Genomic DNA, 14,373 nt, shown 5'->3' with positions numbered 1-14,373 from the left:
AGTCTCTCTTGATTTCTAAAAAAAATTATTACTGATTATCATTCAGGTATTGATATTACATCCTATTTCAATTATCACATCTCTTTCATAGCATTAAATATATACACATCAGATTAATTTGTAAATAATATGTGTGGTATTTGTAGGTATGAGGACGAGATCACCAATCTTCTTTCCTTTGACTGGGACCAAAGAACTGATTGGTTTCTATTGTTGAGGATCAACCATAATTATGCCTGAAGAAGAAGATGCTGTTGTCTTAACAGGATGTAGTTTATTGCATGATATCAGAAAAGCACAAGTTACATTAGTTCATTAGGTACTGTTATTAAGACTTTGAATATAAGTCTGCAGTTCATAAGGTCCTAAGATTTTCTGTCATCCCACCCAAGGCAACATGGCAAAATTAGATTGTGTGTGGTTTCCAATATTAACCCTTTCAGAATCATTATCGTGTACAACAGTATAGAAATAAATTTTCAAAGAATTTGTTAAAAATAATTTGTAAACATATTAATTGGGCCAGATAGTGCATTGTGAAAAATTCTCAATCTGTCCCATTAGTTAGACATTTTATTTTGAAACATTTTGTCCAGATAGTTGCTGTGTGTGTGTGTGTTGGGGTCAGTGGGGAGGTCTGAGAATTGGTGACTAATCAAACCAACAGTGTGACTCATTATACAATAAAATTTCAGAATCAAAAAGTTTAAGGAGGAAGAGGGTGAATGAGGAGGGTTTGTTCAACTAAATCAGATGCAGAAAGAGAACTAAGGGGAAAGAAAGATTGAAAACATGTCTTGTTCACATTTTAATTTCAGTTCTGATGGTCGAAATGATTCCAAACTACTCTTTCGTTTTTCTCTCTCCAGATGTTGGCTGTGTTAGTATGTAACTTTTAATTAATGTTTTCCTGTTCTTAGTTCAATGCTGTAATATTTATCATGAACTAGTGTCATTACAATGGTCATTGACACATTATTACACCACATGCCATCAATCTGTGTGTTCCACATCTATATTTTCAGTAGTGTAAAGACCCATACAACTAAGGACTGAAATTGTTGAAATTAGTACATAGAAAGCATATAAAAATAAAAGATCATCAACTAGAAATACTATATTTGTTTCAGGCTCCATATAAGCTGCCAGTCCTCTGAGTGTTTTAGAGTACTATACATTTATAATTCAGGGTTCTTGCATTTGCTGAATTTTGCTCTTGTTTAATGTAACAGTAATTTGTATTTGTAAAATTGAGCACAGCCTCACAAAGGATGCTACCTCCACTCCCAGCATCCCAAACTAACCAGCAGTGATCTGCTTTTCTTCCTGTGGTCAGTGAACCCATCTCTGCAATTGACACCTCAGCCTAGCCCTGTGGGTCAGGCTCTTCTACAGAAGTCAATCAGTCTCTCAATCTGAATGGCTGTTGTGAAGGAAACTGAGTAAAGAAAGTCAAATGAAGTTGGATCATTAAAATCCTGGATCTCAGCCTTTCTTGTCAGATTGATAAACATTGAATTTTGAGGGGAAAATGGTGATATGCATCACTTGAAGTAATAAAGGACAACTTTAATTTCCATATTGACTGGCAAAACCTAATCTATCATGTTGCTGTGGAGGATGGTTTCTGGAACAGCACTTTGAAGAACACCTCGTTGGGTCAAGATTTCAAGTCAGTACTGAAAATCAATGCTCCAAAATGTTAACGTTATCTTGTAATATGTCCTGACCAACTTGGGAAAGTATAATGACACTTAAGCTCCACTAAGCCTGCAGTGATCACAAAAGTGAAAGATTTTAATTAAATTATTCAAAATCTTTCATTTTACTTGCTGTCAAATGCCAATTCATCGAATACATCATTCAAGAAACTACTACTTATTACAAATAAATCAGATCTAACCACAGGTAAACAAAGTAAAATTTATCAACTTATAACACTTTAACTTAAATTCTGATCCTTCCTAAATCCTTATACATGGAGGCACATGGACACCGACAAACAAAAAAAAGCTCTGGTATTACGGATGGTGAGAAAAACAAAAAAGAGAACATGGTTCAATTGCACCAATCCACAGGGTTCAATGTGGTGTCCTTTTGCTTCTTCTGAGTCATTCTGATCTCACCTCTTTTTCTTTCCAAGTCTCTTAGGTATTTTACTGAAGGCAAAGGGCAGTTGATATACTAATCGTTCAGCTTTTCACCAGTTAGAGGCAGCTCAAGGGCAAATCAAGAGTGAGAATAACTAGCTATCTTCCAATTCTGCATTCCTTCTTCACAAGGAGAGAGAGTTACAGTCCTTTTGGAGTCTGGAGTCCTTTTGCGCCTGTATTGTTCACACATTGACTTCTGGGCAGATAAACAGCCTCTCAGAGTTGTTGTCATGCTGATTATTCCTAACCCATTCCTGATTTCAGACACCAGACTATCTCTGAGCAAAACTGCCTGAAACACACAGGCATGGTGTTGATGAGCAATCCTCCCACACTGCTTGAGCAAGGCAACAGTGTAAATATATAATAAAATAAAACAAAGAACTGCGGATGCTGGAAATCTGAAACAAAAACAGAAACTGCTGGAGAAACTCAGCAGGTCTCACAGTATCTGTGGTGAGAAAAGTTATTATTTTGGGCCCAGTGACCCTTCTTTAGTACACCATAAATATAACAGACAATGGGTTCAGTAATTGCATTAAAACTGCTACATCTCCTTCCACAGTTTTCTTGGTTTAAAGCAGTATCCTTTTCCATGTGTTCTACAATAAAGAAAAGTAGTAAAGATGAGATCATGTCAAATATGTAATAAGAAAGTGCTAATTGATAATCTTTCTGAAAGGAACATTTGGGAAAAAAGTGAACACAGTATGATAAAATTTTATATTGCAAGTGATATAATTCATTCTGAAATGGGGTTCTTAATATCTGAACAAAGGAAACCATGAATCTAAAAGAGGCAAGTGGATTATGTGGATTGGAAAAGTACACTAAAAGATTTGCTGAGAGACAGACAATAGTTCATATTTAAGTAAGTATTACATGGACTGTAACATGTCTATATGCATCTATAATTTTAAAAAGACATGCAACAGGAACATTGAACAAATGGCTAAGAAAATAAGTCAACGGAGCACTGGATCAAAGGAAGTGGCTTATTAGGTAACCAAAAACATCAATAAGCCTGAAGATTGGGAGCAATTTAAAATCCTGCAAAGGATAACTAAGAAACTGATAAAGGTAAAAGAGGAAATGAATGCAAGACAAAAATGAGAAACAAAGGTGAACTGTAAAAGCTTCATTAGGTATGTGAAAAGAGATTAACAAAGACAAATGTGGATCAAGATTAGAGTGGTGCTGGAAAAGCACAGCAGGTCAGGCAGCATCTGAGGAGAAGGAAAATTGACATTTCAGGCTAAAGCCTTTCATCAGGAATTCCTGATGAAGGGCTTTTGCCCGAAACGTCGATTTTCCTGCTCCTAAGACGCTGCCTGATCTGCTGTGCTTTTCCAGCGCCACTTTAATCTTGACTCTAATCTCCAGCATCTACAGTACCCACTTCTGCCAAAGACAAATGTGGGTCCATTGCAAGTGGAAGCAGGAGAATTTGTAATGGAGAATACATAAATGGCAGAGAAACAAAGCAAGTACTTTATGTCAGTTTTCATGAAAAAAGATACAGTAAACCTTCCAGAAACACTAAGGAATCAGAGTTGTTGTTAAAAATGAGTAGTCAAATAAAATCAATATCATTAAAGAAGTGTTCCTCAAAATATAAAATGGATTGAAGGTCCATGGACTGGATGAGCCACATCCAAGTATGGTTAAGAAGATGGCTTTAGAGATAATGGATGTATTGATGGGTATCTTTTAAAATTCTATAGATTATGGAAAGATTCCTGCAGACTGGAATGTAGAAAATGTAACTCCATTATTTAGGAATGGAGGAAGAGAGAAAATAGAGAACTGCAGACCTGTTATTTTGACACTAGTATTGGAAAAAATATTAGAATTGGTGATAAAGAATGAGATAACTGAACACCAAAAAAAAAGATATGTTTTGGCAAAGTCAACAAAGACTAATGAAAGAGAAATCATGTTTGAAAAACCTACTGAAGTTCTTTGAGGATATTATTTGCAATATAGATAATAGAGAACCAGCAATGTATTTTAATTTCCAGGTATTTGATAAGGTTCTGCACTGAAGTTTAGTAAACAAATTTGGCACATAAGATTGGAGTCATATACAGGAATGGATTGAGAATTGGTTAACAGGTAGAAAACAGTGTAGGCTTAAATGGGCCATTCTAAGAATGGCAGGCTGTTACTAGTGGAGTACTACAAGGATCATTCTTTGGTCCACAGCTGTTAACATTCTATGTCAATGATGTCACTGACAGGAATAAATATAATTTCCAAATTTGCTGAAGAGATGAAACTAGGTGGAAACATGCATTGTGTGAGGGATGCAAGGAGACTTCAATGGGACTTGGATAGGCTGTGTGAATGGGTAAGCATACACAGATGGAATATAATATGAAATACAGTGTATCTGAAGTTATCCACTTAGATTAAAAATTAGAGCATACTTCGTAACTAATGAAAAGCTGAGAAACGTTGATATCCAAATGGACCTGGGTGTCCTTTTTCTCAAGTCACTAAAAGCTAGCATGTAGGTGTAGCAAGCAATTCGGAAAGCACCCAAAACATTTTGTACGGTTTTGATCTCTTTATCTGAAGGAGAAAATAATACCATAGAGGGAACACAACAGACTAAGCCACAGGATCAGCAGATTATCTTATCAGGAGAGATTGAATAAATTGGCCCTGTATTCTCAACAGTTTCAAAGATTAAGGGGTGATCTCATTGATGCCTACAAAGTTTTTATAAGGCATGACAGGTTGGATATAGATAAGATATTTCCCCTGCCTGATGAGTCTTGAACCAGAGAATATAGTCTCAGGTAAATTGTAGGGCATTTAAGACTGAGACAAGGAGGAATTTTATTCACTTAGAAGGTAATAAATCTTTGGAATTCTCAATTCTAGAGGGCTGCGAAAACTCAATCTTTGAGGGTTGTTTAGGACAGAAATGGATTGTAATCACAACAAGGGACATGGAGATAATGCAGTACAGCGGTATTGAGGCAGCTGATGAGCCATGAGCCATGCTCAATGGATTGAATGGCCCGCTCCTTCCTATATCCTTACTAGGGACTGAGTATAGAGCAAGATTTAAGTGTCAGAACTTCAATCTTTTTGGAGTTGCGTCATTGTGAAGCTGTGAAGGCCATATGGATCACTGGTAAAGAATAGCCCAGAGCATGAGAAAACATGTGAAGGAAATATTCTTTTCTTTTTTGCTGACAAATCAGCACTATCAGTTCCATAGTTTCCAAATTGGGTGCTCCTGTCTTTATTATATTCAGTCGTTGCAGTAATTATCTTTACAACAATTGCTAACTCACAATTGACCCATGGTCACTGCCACTACAGCATTTCAAGGATTTATTGGAATTCAGGAATAAAAATTCAACCACAGGCTGAGACTTTCAGTTTTCAATTTTCTTTTTCCCTTAAATAGATATAAATGAATGTGAAACAGAAAATGCTTGTCTGGAACAAGAGAAGTGTTGGAACTATCATGGTGGATATAGATGTTATCCTCGAAATCCATGCCATGAGCCTTACAATCAGATGTCTGAAAAGTGAGTATTTAAAGATTTCAACTCACTTAACACTGTCTTGATTTCATGATACAAGAGAAAAACAAATTAAGATGAAAGTGAACATCCAACATTTGAAAATCAGTTGAGTTATAAACTTTCTTAGAAATAGTGTAAGTGTCACAAACAAGTGATAATGATTACTTCATCCCAAAACACATCTTCAAGTGAGCATTTACTCTTTTGAAGTGCACATTTTATCTAAATCAAAATGGACATAGCTAATCCCAACCAATTTTCAACTTTCCTAACTGCATATAGTATCATATCTATTATATAAAATAATTTTGTTTTTCTACCGAGTTTATAGGAGGTCCCCAAAAGCATTTTAATATTTGACCTAAGAACATTACATTCTGATTAATGTTTAGCACTTTCTTTCACAATTAATAAATTCTTAATTTAATAAACATGAATAAATTGATGGGTAGGTTTTTGAGAGATCAGTGAGACCTGAAAATGATGCCAACAATCCCTCATTTATCCTAATTCAGTTTGCATGGAGATTATCCAGTCTAGTCGATCACCATTTGAGCAGGACCTCCGATTCTCCTCCAGTGTTCCCACTTTATATTTGCCCTTTCTCCCCTCTAAGCTATTCACAATGATTACTTTCACGTTTCAAGCTGGCTCTCTTCTACTGCCCATTCCAAGCTAATGCTGAGATTACATAGAAACATAGAAGCAGGTGCATGAGTAGATCATTCAGCCCTTTGAATCTGCACCACCTTTCAATATGATCATGGCTGATCATGAAACTTCAGTATCCCACTCCTCCTTTCCACACCCCTTGATCCCTTTAGCTGCAAGGGCCACGCCCAGCTCCCTCTTGAATATATCTAATGAACTGATCTCAACATCTTTCTGTGGGAGAGAATTCCACAGGTTCACAACTCTGAGTGAAGAAATTCTTTTTAAGTGATCCCTAGTTCTGGACATTCCCAACGTCAGGAACATTCTTCACGTATCTAGCCTGTCTAGTCCCATCAGGGTTGAGTATGTTTCTCTGAGATCCCTCCTTGTTCTTCTAAATTCCTGTAAGTACAAGCCGAGTCGATACAGTCTTTCTTCATCTGTCAGTTCTGCCATTCTGGGAAACAGTCTGTTTTCCCTCTCTCAGGTAGCATTGGTAGCTTGTTTCCTATCTGTGGCTTCAGACCCCAAACCATGCCCCCTTTCAGATTCACCCTCTTTTACTCTCCTTACCATGGATCACTCCCTACTTCTGTTTCCTTCCATCCCTTTCACATATCCCTCCCTCCCCTTTAAATTTAATTGCCATCCTTTCCCTTTCCTTTGCGGCTTCATTACAACCCAATCTTCCTCTTCTCTGGCCACCCATTTGCCCTCCTGCAATGCTATCTTACTTCATTATCAGCCATTTCACCATCTTCATTAGCATCCACTTTCCCCTTCTCCTTTTCCTTAATTCCAATTTAGCACTATCAATAACGAACCATGATTACACTGTTACCAATTTGTAGAAGGGTATAGTTACTTCACACTACAGCTAGAAATATCAGTCCTTGCAAAGATTCCCAGTCACTGTATGTAGTCTAAAGAATCACTTCCATTAGCAGCAGAAGCAGCATCTAAGGAGCAAAATTTGGTCTGGTCCAGTAGTGCTGGACTTAAACAGAAGCAGAACTGAGGAGAGGGAGCTAACCTGTACTAATTATTGTCAGCAAATACCATGAAATGCAACTTATAAGTGAGTACCTTTATGTCTCGTGATATTGGGAAGCGTGTATTTTTGGCACTTAGAAGAACTATATAGCTTTCTTCAGCGACAACTTACATACATAAGGTATATATAGCATAAAAAAATGTCCCAAGGAACTTAATGAAAACCACCAAATCAAGATATATTTTATACCAAGCCACAGAGGGAGAAAGCAAGCAGCTCGGCAGATAACCAAAAGCTTGTTCAACAGCAGACCTTGAAAGGAGAGGAATAGCAAGGGTTACAGAGGGTAATTCTGGAGATTAGGATCAAACTGCAGAACACAATCAGAAGCAGGGCTGCAATTAAAATCAGGATATGGGGATAGCCAGGATTAAACCAGCTTGTCAAGCTGGAGAAGGCTACACAGGTAATGAAGGGCAACGATAACAAGGATAAGGTGTTAAAATTGAGGTATAGTCCGATGGGGAGCCAGTGAAGGCTCAGTGAATGTGATTTGGAGTGGAATTAAATACCAATATCAGATTTTAGATAAGCATGCTATTTCCCAGGTGGAAGGTGAGGTGACAACCAACAAAGCATCCAATTACCAAGTCTTGAGATGATTAAGGTATGGGTGAGGGTTTCAGCAGCAGGTGAGCTGAGGCAGGATTCAAGTAGAGTGATATTGTGGTGCTGAAAGTAGGTGACCTTCGTCATGCAGTTATGTGATCCAAAACTCAGCTCAGGGTCAAGCACAGCAACCCAGTTGCAAATGGACTTCCTCAGAATAAAGAACTTGCCAGGGGTATTAATGCTGGGCAATGAACAGAGTTATGTGGTGGTGAACAAAGACAATGACTTCAGTATCTTTAATATAACACAGATGAGAGTTCTGTTTTTCCAAATTAGATGTCAGACAGTTTGTCTGACAAATCAGCTAATGGTGAAGTCTGAAGACATGCTGGTGCCATTGGCCTATCTGTGGAAACTGATTTATCTTCAGATATGACCATCAAGGATCTGTGTGTAGGTCAGAACTGAAATAATGGCAAGATCCTCGGTGCATTTCTGGACTAACAGTATAAGAGGGTTAGAAGAAACCTTCTCAGGGGCTCTCTGGCAACCTTTAAATATAAGAATGAAATCAGGCTAGAGTAGGGCCACCTAGCTAGACCAAAGAGGAGCGGTGCTGGAGCAGGATGGTATGTGCTGAAAAGTACAGAAAAATTGAAAAGGACAAAAGGGACAGTTTATCATGATCGCTGTTACAAAGAATGTTTTTTGTTTGTGAATTTCACAGCAGTAGTTCCAGTACTGCAACCTAATTGGATGTATTCCAATATAGAATTAGGGAAAAACTGGGCATAGATTTGGTAAGTGACAATATGTTCAAAGATTTTAGAGAGGGAAGGAATTTTAGAAATGGGACTACGGTTTACTATAGATATTTGATTTAATTTGTATAGACATACTGCACCATAACCCAATTCCACAATAGGTAACAATTAGACATATAGCAGTATTCCTAGAAAACTGCAGAATATGCTGAGTATTAAGATGCTTAATGATGTCTGTTTTGCTTCCTTTTTTAAAATTCAGTCGCTGTGTCTGCCCAGCAGCAAATGCAGCTTGTCGTGACCAGCCTTATTCCTATGTGTATAAATACATGAATGTTCGATCAGACAGATCTGTCCCCTCTGATATCTTCCAAATTCAAGCAACAAGTGTTTACCCCAATACATTCAACACCTTCCAGATCATCTCTGGAAATGAAGGCGAGTTCTATCTGAGGGTGAGTCATATTTACATTTCCCTATCAACTACTTTTTTTTTGATGCCAGAAGTTAACATATCACTATCTGGTCCTAGATTAAAGAAGGGAGAGAGGATGGAGTGTGGAAAATTGGGGGTATGTGTCTCCCTAGAAAAAAATATTTGTTCTCCTCTCATTCCCTTTCTGGAGAGAACAGTTTTAAAATTTAGTAAAAAAAATGCAACTTTCCTTTGAGGTTCCACACAACACAGTCACCGGATGTCATAGAGGTACTCCTGATCTGACCAAGTGTATCTTTAGCAGTACTCTCTGGGGCCCAGTAAAAGCCTTGGATCCAGAACAGAGTCCATCCCTGTGCCAGCTCCCAGGTTTGGGGCTCATCGAGGATCCATTCACTGAAATACCATCCTGCGAGGTTTAGGGCAAACCATGGCAGAAGAGTAGGTTTTTTTCAGTTCCATGGTGTTTGATTGAAATTGTTGAAAATCAGCGTGTTTTTTTTTCTAATCAAATTACCATCAAAAACAATGTACTAAAGTGCTATCTTTATTTTCATTCAGAAGGCTAAACAAATAGTGTAATTTCCATCTGCTGCCGGAATCTAACAACTTTCTACTTTAAGTTCACAACAATGCCACTCCCTTACTCTTGGAACTCACATAGTTACCTGTAACAATTGCCTTGTCTATATTTTATCTACGTATCTAGCTCAGACCATCACCCACCCCTGTTTGCTCAGTGGTTACTCCCACATCACATCCACCAGTTCCCTCCAGCATGGACACCAGTCAATCTGAGGTATCCATTCCATAAAGGTACAACTCTGCTGTCCATTTACTCAACCAGAAATTCTGATACCAGTGGAAGCAGGGGCCAAACCCGAGTCCCACCAAGGTCTTGTTTGCCCCTCTGTCTCAGGCTGGCATTTCATTAACAATAAGGCTGTAACCTTTCCTTTGCAATGCAAGCCTCTTGCTACAACTAAACCCTCTGAGTCCACCATGTGGAAGTGACTTGGTATCTTCTAAGAAGCAAGAGTAAAATCAGCAAAGCAAACCCCTGGCCCGGGCTGTTCTCAATATCCATGGCCTTGGAATACTTTCTGTACTTTATGTGGCAGAAACTGGGTCTCTAGCCTTTTGCCTTATTCCTATTCCACAGTGCTACAGTGGGAGTCTGCCAGAATTCTTGAATACATTTTGGCCCAAGTATGTCTTAAAAGTATCAAATTAAAATACTGGCATATAAATCCCTCAGGTTTTTCCTCCATTAAGTTTATTTGGGTCCAGAATTCACCACCCGTCACTGTAACCTAATGGACGTTCTGCCCTCACTCTTGCCAATATAAAATGAATACATTGGCCCTCAGTTGTCACAGGGATTGTACCAATTTTCCATGTTATATTGAAACTGCATTACTAATTGTTATTGGCTTTTTAAATTGGGCATCGTTGGCAGGGCCAACATTCATTGCCTGTTCCTAGTGACCTTTGAAAAGATGATGGTGAGCCACCTAGTTGAATCACAAAAGCCTCTGTAGTCTACATACAACCATCAGCCTACTGGGAAGTTGTTCAAATGTGTTTGTATGTGGCTTTCAAGCAAACTATTTCCCCATAGGGTCTGTTAGTCTCCCACCAAAGACATGACGGCAACCGGTGTGGAAATTGAGGCCATAAGGATTAATTTTTTTTATTTAAACAACAAACTAGGGAAGTCTATTATGTCTGAGCCAAGAAGCAGTGAGGAGTTTGAAGGTGTACCTTTTTTACATTGGCCCTGCAATGTCTGGGGCATAAATTGGATATTTTGATGCCATTTACTAGATTGAGGTATCTCAATATTAGGTCTCTCCAGCTGCCAAAAAGGAGAGCATAGCAAAGGATAAGCAATTGCTGAGGGTAAGGATCCAAAGCAGTGGTGGCCAGGAGTACTTATGTGAAGCCCAGAGATGGAACCTTTCTACGCCGAGCCCCACAAAACTAATACTTAACTCGGTTGAACTTTGTGTTTGCATCACTCATGGAATGGGAGCAAATGTAAGGCACATAATGCAACAGTTCTGACTTTAAAAGGTAGTTGAAATTCTAGATTTGCATACTAAAAAGCATTTACTGCATTAAATAGGTTGGCACTTAGGCTGGGAGACCCGGGTGACACTGGCCTCTACATCATTGTTATCAGACAGTAATAGCTTATTAAAACGTTGGTTAAGTAATGGTATGTCGTACGCTGCAGTGGTGGGATATAATTTGCATGCCAGTACTTCTGTCGCTGTTGACTGTTGAGTAGCCAATCTCTGATATTTCCATTAAGCTGGAAATACAGTGACATTGAATCGAAATTTTACAGGTTGCATGTGCCACAGATTTCTGTGATCCAAAATTATACCACTGATACCTCCTCGTGGGTCTGCTCCTGGGCCTGGCCAGGATGGCCATAAACAGGTCCAGGCAACAGGCCGTGGAGGGGGTCATTATGGCCGATTGTCTGCCCCTCTTCTATGGTTACGTTCGGGCCCAGGTATCCCTGGAGAAGGAACATGCGGTGTCTACCAATACCCTTTAGGCTTTCAGGGAAGGGTGGGGGCCACAATGTCTGGAGTGCTTTATTTCCCCCTCCAATTCTATTTTGATTTATTCACTAGCCTCCCTTCACGTTTTGATCACATAGGCATTGCCCCTAAAGAAGGGCACTGCTTGTCACTGGCCACTCGAGTGTTTCTTTTCTACCTGATGGTGGAATATGAATGAAGTTTTCTTCACTGAGTCGAACATGACATGGCTGCTGCGGAGAAATAAGCACTACTGCTGTTTAACGGTAGTGAGGGAGTTTAAAAAAAAAAGATACAACTGATTTCTGGCTGGTTCCTCTTAATTCAAATGCAAATTAATCTCCTTGGATTCAAATGTAATTTTACTTCTACTTAATGGTATTCACTAAGTTGCATCACTTCATGTGACATATGGCTGCAGCTCCACACATAAATACCATTGGTAATCCTAGAGTTATATCTAATGATTATCCAGAAAGCCCTCCTCCACACCCCATACACCACCTTGCAGGAATGCCTCTGGAAGGGGAAGAGCAGATAGAAGTGCAGAATCCCATAGTCAGAGATTTACAAGATAACCAGCTGGAGAGATGTTCTACCCCATTTAACGCTCCCATTTCAGATGCTGCTTCCTCAAAGGTGAAGTTTTTTTTATAATCTCTATTGTTTGCTTATTTCCCATTTTTGTATTCCTGCAGCAAACAAGCAATGTGAGTGCAATGCTGGTCTTAGTGAAGCCTTTAACAGGACCAAAGGAGTACATCGTGGATTTGGAGATGTTAACAGTCAATGCCGTAATGAACTACCGGACTTCCTCTGTGTTGCGGTTGACAATAGTAGTGGGACCTTATTCATTTTAGTTAATATAATACTGACAAGAATAGCCAAAGTAAAGCATTGATTACCACAGCAATTAACATTTTGGTGTGTTTACGTAATTTGCTTTATGATTCAGTTTAACTTTCACATTTGTATTTTTTGTCTTTTTGTACAAAGTGCCTTCAATATTGTGTGTAGAGATAACTTACTGAAATGAATATACATTACAAATTAATATTTAAAGCTACATAAAGTTCTATAATGTCTGCTATCCAGCCCAAAATTACCTAATATCATGATGTACAAAGTTGTTTTCTAATCAAATAAAATGTAGTTCATATATTAATTTGTTGTCACAGAGTCATAGAGATCTACAGCACAGAAATGGCCCCTTCCACCCATTGTGTTCTTCTCTTTGAAATAATTTTACTACCACTAAATAAAATTACAATATTATGATAATAAAGCATTTGCCTTTATCATTAAAATTTCATAAACAGGACTAATTTTGAATTAAATTGATTCTTGCATTAACATTCATTCCTGTAAGGGTTAATATATTGACTGTCTTCAATCAACTTCAAGTTGAAGTTTCGCTATTTTATTAATAATAAACTTTCTGTTAACAATGATCATGGGGTCATTGTACAACTTCTAAAATTTCTAAACTTCTAAATTTGATAGCTATAAATGGTAGTAGTTTGGCAATTGAATACCTTTGCCATGTAAGCCCTCAGAATCCTTGGTACTGCTGTGCTGGTGTAACTAGCAAAACAAGAACCAGAACCCCATTCAATGTCCATTGCTACTGGACCAATTGGAGTATCTGGATCAGGGTCAACGCATTGCCAAATCACAGTGAGCTTATATGCCAGTATTGGCACAAAGTGAAAAATCACTAGAGACTGGAGAAGTGGAACTGACAAGCCACTCTTGGGGGATGCCAGCATCAAAGATCCAGGGAAGAATCTTACGTGAGTCTGAGCAACATGGACGATTGCACAGAATCGATCAAAATATTCAGCAAAGGATACCTCTACATTGAGATCATCTCACTGCATCTTTCATGCCTTTTTCAAGTAGTGTGGTGCGATTCTCAATAGGCAGTGGTGAAAACCCAATTCACACTCATTGTTTGTTATATTGTCTTAAGAGCCCAACTATTCATATTCCTGTTGCTATTTTACTAAACCTACCAAACAAATTCTTGGAGAAACTCAGCGTGGAAACCTGAGCAACTTCTTGACCATGTCAACTCATTGTCCCCTCCAAATGCCCTCCATCTTACCCATGATTAAACTGCAGAGCAGAGCATAATCCACCAGTTACATGTACCTTTCAGTCACTGCCATTAGTACTCCACTGACTTCATTGCCACAATTCTAGTATCAACCGGTGCACTGGCAGTGTGCCCTGCAAGTCATTCTGGTCTAGCATGGCATACTGACAACCAGGTGTTTAGAACCACACAGAGAAAGGTACCTAGTTCACAGTTTGGATCAGAATACATACCAGCAGCATGCATGCCATGCTTTGCCCTGCTATTCTTTGCCTTGCGCAGCCATGTCTTGCTGTGACAATTGGTGCAGTCACACAACCAGGGGAGATGGTGACCTAATGGTATTATCACTCCACTATTAATCCAGAAACCCCAGTAATGATCTGGGCACCCAAGTTCAAATCCTGCCATGGAAGATGGAGTCTAATGGTGACCATGAAACCATTGTCAATTATCAGAAAAATCCATCTAACTCACTAATGTCCTTCAGGGAAGGAAATCTGCTGTTCTCACCTGGTTTGGCCTACATGTGACTCCACACCCACAGCATGTGGTTGACTCT

The 14,373-nt window shown here is 38.7% G+C and overlaps 1 protein-coding gene across 3 annotated transcripts in view; it reads left to right on the top strand.

Annotated features, from left to right (window-relative positions):
* The window catches only part of LOC122552885 (EGF-containing fibulin-like extracellular matrix protein 1), a 109,404-nt gene extending 96,370 nt beyond the window's left edge, over window positions 1-13,034 (top strand). For all 3 annotated transcript variants that reach the window (XM_043696027.2, XM_087991399.1, XM_043696026.2), the window contains 3 exons: window positions 5,578-5,701; window positions 8,985-9,177; window positions 12,412-13,034. In XM_043696027.2, the coding sequence (XP_043551962.1) occupies window positions 5,578-5,701; window positions 8,985-9,177; window positions 12,412-12,573 (479 nt within the window). In that variant the 3' untranslated portion in view covers window positions 12,574-13,034. The remainder of the gene's footprint in view (window positions 1-5,577; window positions 5,702-8,984; window positions 9,178-12,411) is intronic.
* The last annotated feature ends 1,339 nt before the right edge of the window (window positions 13,035-14,373 follow it).

The sequence above is a fragment of the Chiloscyllium plagiosum genome, unplaced genomic scaffold (assembly GCF_037043375.1).
Source record: "Chiloscyllium plagiosum isolate Xiang-an unplaced genomic scaffold, Cpla_swu_hap1 HiC_scaffold_10, whole genome shotgun sequence".
Classification (NCBI taxonomy): Eukaryota; Metazoa; Chordata; class Chondrichthyes; order Orectolobiformes; family Hemiscylliidae; genus Chiloscyllium; species Chiloscyllium plagiosum.
This window is presented reverse-complemented; position numbering and strand designations above follow the sequence as displayed.